Here is a 6,000-nt window from a genome sequence, read left to right on the forward strand (position 1 = left end):
GTCTCTGAGCCTCTGGCTTCCAGAGTTTGCCGATAATAGCTTTGTACTTCGGTCAGTCCATAAGAAGCTTGGGAGAAGGGGAAACAGCCTCCGATTCCTCCCTGGGAAAATGAGGACAGAAGCCTCATACGGGGGGTGCTGAGGTGCCTCTTCGGCAGCCCCAGGAAATGGAGCCGTAAACAACCCCAAAGAACAAGGAAATTCTTGAAATGTCTTTAACTTCCCAAAGTTGGCGTCTCTTTGTGCGGAACGACTTGCATACAGCACACAGCATGGAACTGGGTGGGAACGTGTCCTCTCTGGTTCCACAGGTGACAGCTTCAGGGCAGGGACATTCATAGGCAAGAGGCCCCCAGGGTGGGGTTTGAAGCTTTAGAAAGGAAGACTCTGGAATCTGAGGAGTGGGGTTATTTTACCAGAGGAATGAATTACCTCTGTGCCCTGGATATTGGCGCACTCATTCCACAACCACGGCCTCCTAGGGGACTTGGTTTCTTGTAACCTGTGGTCAGGGACTTTTTATATTTTGTGTGGTTTTCCCCCATCTGCCTCCCCCCCCACCAAGACTTCCCCTCTCTAGGAGTGCAGAAGTTCCCTCTCAGACGGAAGAGATAACTTGTGCCCATCTCCCTGCTCTTTTCCCAGAGAGGGAGCTCGGGAATCACCAAAATGCTCTTCCTGGCACTGCTCCCTAATCCTCCTGTCTCACTCATTGGAAGGCCAGGAATCAGGCCATGCGTTTTTCTTTTCTACTTCTTGACGCTTCATCAGAAACTTCTGGTCAATGCTGCTTGGACCTTCTCGCACCTTCCTCCCTGCACTGATTCATAGTAGAGATCTTTGAGGATCCAGACAGGGGTGCAGAGGGTGGCCTGAGGTGGTGGAGCAGCTTTCTGAAGTCTTTGTTCAAGGCCCCAACATTTCTGGTTATGCAACTGCTTCTAGGTCTTTCCAAAGAGTAATGAGCAAAAAAGTGAGTCTACAGTCAAGCCCCCTTTGGCATGTCCCTGAGGCTCGCCTCCCCCACACCCACGTCCTCTCATCTCATTGGCACCTGTGTGACGATGACGTCTCGCCTCTGTCCCCTGAGCCCATGTCTATTCCGGAAAGAGTCTATTAGCCTTGGCTGGTCAGCAACTTTGGAACAGTGTTTCAGTGCACATTCCATCAGTAAACACTTCAGTGGGTTCCAAGGGACCTGCTTCCTTTTTTCTACAGAAAGCAGAACCCAGAGCACTCCCCCAGGAGATTGTGCTGTTGGCCAGAAAGTAAAACGTGTTCCCATTCCTGGTTATAATTCGCTCAGCAGGAAATCACCTCGCATCAGAGCAGCAATATTTCAGGAACCGCATAAATAAAGGCAGCTCTTACCTCCTCTGAGTTGCAGCATGGAGTTCCGGCGCTGCCCGGCGTCAGACAGGCCTGTTGGCTTGCCACTGGCTTCTCTCCCTGGTGCTGGCTCACATCTCTCCAGGCTCCCTCGGATTTTCAGCATGACCGCCATTTTTTTCTTTCCTGCTCTGAGTGAGGACATGAAGGAAAGCACACTCAGGAGCTCTCTGGGGAGAGGACTGTGTGAAGAATGCCGTGTGAATTAGGAGCATGGGACCCCTACTTCGTCTGGTTCATGGCCCCATCCTATGCCTGGGGCAGCATCTCACACGTAGGGGGGATCCTACATGTCTGTTAAATGGGGCTCGTTGAGCTGGGGCCCTCACAGAGCACAGATGGTCACTGAGGAGGTCTGGTGCCCTGCAGGCTTCTGTTCTCCTGAGAGTCAGGATGGAATTTGCTAGAGACAACAGAGCCTGCGGATTCCTTCGAGGGAGTCCAGGAGAGGAGGTCTTTTGGCAGCTGTGAGGGGCAGGGGCTGGGGAGGGCAGGCTTCTCTGACACGGACTGAAGGGGTGGTTTTGGTATTGGGCACATGGAAATGAGCTCCTTCCCTTTCTCCTGCGAGACCTTCAGTGAAGTCCCCCTTGCTCCCCAGCGCTTCGGCGTGAGCAGTTTTCATGGTGGAAACGGTCGAGGCGAGAAGTGGGCTTACCTGTGAGATCATCAGCGTTTGAGCAGCATAGTACCTGCTGCTCTCATTTTGTATTTTTGTTTAGTTGAAGTGAAATTCCCATAACAAAATTGAAGGAAATCTTCTTTGGAAACTCCAGGAAAATCACTATTAGATGCTTTTTTTTTTCTTTCAAATTTTTAAATTCTAGTTCATTAACAGATAGTGTAATATTGGCTTCAGGAGTGGAATTTAGTGATTCATCACTTACCTGTAACACCCAGTGCTCAACACAAGTGCCCTCCTTAATGCTCATCACCCAGCTAGCCCACCCCTTCACCAAAATTGACCGTTTTAAGTGAACAGTGAGGTGGCACTCGGTACAATCACAAAGTTGGGCAACCCCCACCTTCATCTGGCTCCACGCATTCTGATCACCCCAAAAGAAAACCCCCTAGGGATAAGCAGCTGTTCGTCAAATGTGCTTCTTCTCTGTGTCTCCTCTCTGCCACCCGCAGGCCCTGCGACTTGGGCAAGAATTCCGCAGAACCTTCCCCTCAGGAGGATGCGCAGCTGACCAAGCCTGAGATGTTTGAGAACCCGCTTTATGGGTCCGTGAGTTCTTTCCCAAAGCTGCTTCCCAGGAAAGAGCAGGAATCGCCCAAAATGCTGAGGAAGGAGCCCCTGCCCTGCCCGGACCCAGGAATCTTGTCACCCAGCATCCTGCTCCCCAAAGCCCAGGAGGCCGAGGGCACCAAGGGGACAGGCAAGCCGGCACCCACGCCCTTCCTCAGCCCCACGCCCCGGCTCCGTTCCTTCACCTGCTCGTCCTCCGCCGAGGGCCGGCCAGCGGCCGGGGACAAGAGCCAGGGGAAGGCCAAGGCCCCCGCCAGCCTCCAAGCCCAGGTGCCCGCCAAGAGGCCCATCAAGCCCTCCAGGTCGGAACTGAGCCCGCAGGCCCCGCCCCCGCCCCCAGCGGCGCAGCGGCCGCCACTCCCGGTCAAGAGCCCGGCCGTCCTGCACCTGCAGCACTCCAAGGGCCGCGACTACCGCGAGAACGCAGAGCTGCCCCACCACAGCAAGCACCGGCCCGACGACGCGCCGCTCAGCCGGGCGGCCATGCAGGTGCGCGGGGGGAAGGGGGGGCACGTGCGTGTGGGCGCGTGAGCGCGGGACCCCACTAGCCCTGGGGCTTGCACTGGGCACGTGACATGCGTGTGATACGACAGCCAGGTGCCCATTCAGATCCCAGGACTTGAACCTATGCCTGTCTGTCCCCGAAGGTGCTGCTCCTGCACTGAAAGGGTTAAATGAGGTGCTGGGGATAAACTGTGAGCCCTCCTGTGTCTGCCCTGTAGGAACTCTGTAAATAAAGAGCCCAGATCGCTTACATTGCGTTATCATCATTAGTTTAGTACTTAAAATTTTCGGACACACTGTCCCCTTCCTTCCCATAAAATAGATTTCTTTTTGAGCAAAACCAATGGTGCTTAAGAACCGCCTCTGGAGCCAGACTGTCTTGGGTTTGAATCCCAGCTCTCCCACCACCTGGCTCTGTGCCTTGAGCCTCAGTTTACTCATCTGTAAAAAGGGGGCTATTAATGGAATCTGCCTCATTGGTTTATAGGGAGGATGAAATTTTATTATATATTATTACTATGTTATAATCTACATATAAACTACATGTTTTACATTGCGTATTTTATTTCTTCCACATACTGTAATCATGACCTCTGTGCCTATGTTACATGTGCATGTATATTGGAATATATGGAAAGTACTTAGAACAATGTGTTGGCTCTTATCACCACCACGTTGAAGGAAGCCTGATCTAGCCCACAGCATGCAGGGACGTGGGCACTTTTAGTTAGATCTGACCCGGTGGAGAATTCGGCACTGACGGTCTTCTGTTCTTATCCCACAGTAAAGCCCCTGGTGAGCTGCCAGCAAGACAGGAGCCCAGAGGAACAGCGTGAAGCCACTCGGACTTTCCCCCAGGACCCCCTGCTGGCTCCTCCTACCTAGCTTCCTGTGCAGGGCTTCCTATTTTTCAGGAGAGGGCCTAGCTTCTGTGTGGTCGGCAGAGTGTCCTGACTGCGAAACTTGGCACCAAGTGCTAAGGGCGGAAGGGAAAGTGTACCTGGGCCCCCAGCTTGATCTTGGTACTTGGGACCCATGAGCCTTGTTCCGGTCATCATTTTGAAGAAAGGAACTAAAGCGCTGATTTGCAGGTGGAGATATAAAATAATAATAATAATATTAATAATAATAATTGCTGTGTGTATGGAGCACTCACCACATGCCAGGTACTGTGCTAAGTGCTTTACAAACATGAGTTGAGTCTTCTTCAGCCGACCAAAATCACATTCCAGACGCCCAGTTCAGAACATGTGTGTTCTGAGCGGTTTGGACAAAGCATTAAAAATTAAGGCCGGTGCCTTCCTGAAGCGAGACAGGGCTTGGGCTTTAGGGAGCTAGAGAGCAAGTGGTTGACTTAGGGTACAACAAACCTGGCCTTGTCTAGCTTCAGCGATGCCAGCTGCTTTAGCTAAAGCCCCGGGGCTCCAGCAGAGCTGGCGTGGAGAGAAGGGATCTCTGTCTCCTCAGTTCTTTAGTCGGAAGGAGAAGGAAAGTCAGCTCCTACTCCAGGGGAGAGATCCAGCTTCAACTCGTGCTAGAGGCGCCGGGCCCTCCCTGAGGTGGGCAGCCATCACCAGGCCATGGTTGGAGCGAACCCGCCCCCCCGCCACTCATCTCATTGTGCTCATAGAAAAGTCTCTGCTGTCGCTTCTGAAAGCCAAGCTGCTCTGGCTGGCTGCCAGGGAGGTGACCCTCTCGGCTCCGGCTCTCGGAACAGTGCAGGCGTTTCTTTCCGAACCCCGTGGCTTTTGGCCCTGCTTCCTTGGTTACTAGGAGAGTAGATTGGTGATGTCTTTTCTTGTGTTGCTTTTTGACATACAGAATTAGTGTAGGAAACCAAATCCAGAAGTGTGAGTGCAAGAGAATGGGTACGCACCCCACGTCCCCGTGTGTGTCCATTTGTGTGACCAATAAATTGTGCCTTTCTCACTCAGCTCCCAGCCGTGTGGCATTTTTTCCTGACGTTCAGCCACAGACGCACTTCTAGGCTGTTGACTCTGCAGGCCAGCAAGTGGGGGGGGGGGGGAGGTTGTTTGGGTTCGTGGTGGTGATGGGCTGACTAGTCCCCTGACTAGAGGGGCTGTCGTAGAACCAGTTAGAAGTTGGCATAGACCAGGAACAGCAGTAAATGCCACACAGCTTTGTGGACTCCAGGCACCGTGCGGCCAGCCAACTTCCGCCGACGTCATCACCCCACACGCACCAGCCGCTGTCCTGCAGCTGCACGTTCCTCCTGGCTTTTGTAAGTGTTCATTGCTAAGCGCCAGAGACCATACACACGCGTAAACAACCCCCACGGTGTGGGCCTCAGCTCCTGGCAGTACAAGGAGCGACTCGACTGCCCGCGGGCCCGGGAGCAGCCCGCACCCCGAGCGCCAGTGTGGGGGCCGCATGGCCCCACTTCCAGGGCACTTCAGCCCCGGCAGCTGTTCCCACCACCTCAGGCTCCTCAGCCTCTGCTCCGGTTCAGACACCAGGCCTGGACTCGAGGCCGAGCTTGAGGGAGTGGTGTTCTTAGCAGCCATGGAGCAAACGATTCGCTGCCCCGCAGCCGTGGCTCATGGACACGCAGGGGCGAGGCTGAAAGCCCACTGTGTCCGCAGCGCCTCACCGCGCTCAGGTGGGACCCCCTCACCTGCAAGCACACTTCCTGCTCCTCACACAGAAACACCCAAGTCCCCAGGTAGCAGCCTCCCGACTCTCTGGCCAGGGGCCAGGGTAGAAGGACAGCTGGAGACACCCAGACGGCCTTTTGGTCAAACCCCCCTCCATAGCCATCACCCCATGGCCGAAGACGCTGGCATGATACCTGGGGCTCCTGGGGACCCCACTGGCTGCCAGGATGGGGTGGCCTT

At 54.3% G+C, this 6,000-nt stretch overlaps 1 protein-coding gene across 2 annotated transcripts in view; it reads left to right on the forward strand.

Annotated features, from left to right (window-relative positions):
* Window positions 1-5,078, forward strand: part of INPP5D (inositol polyphosphate-5-phosphatase D) — a 113,298-nt gene extending 108,220 nt beyond the window's left edge. For both annotated transcript variants that reach the window (XM_087864427.1, XM_045794101.2), the window contains exons 26-27: window positions 2,524-3,130; window positions 3,930-5,078. In XM_087864427.1, the coding sequence (XP_087720553.1) occupies window positions 2,524-3,130; window positions 3,930-3,932 (610 nt within the window). In that variant the 3' untranslated portion in view covers window positions 3,933-5,078. The remainder of the gene's footprint in view (window positions 1-2,523; window positions 3,131-3,929) is intronic.
* The last annotated feature ends 922 nt before the right edge of the window (window positions 5,079-6,000 follow it).

The sequence above is a fragment of the Ursus americanus genome, chromosome 1 (assembly GCF_024610735.1).
Source record: "Ursus americanus isolate L20-20 chromosome 1, mUrsAme1.1.p, whole genome shotgun sequence".
NCBI lineage: Eukaryota > Metazoa > Chordata > Mammalia > Carnivora > Ursidae > Ursus > Ursus americanus.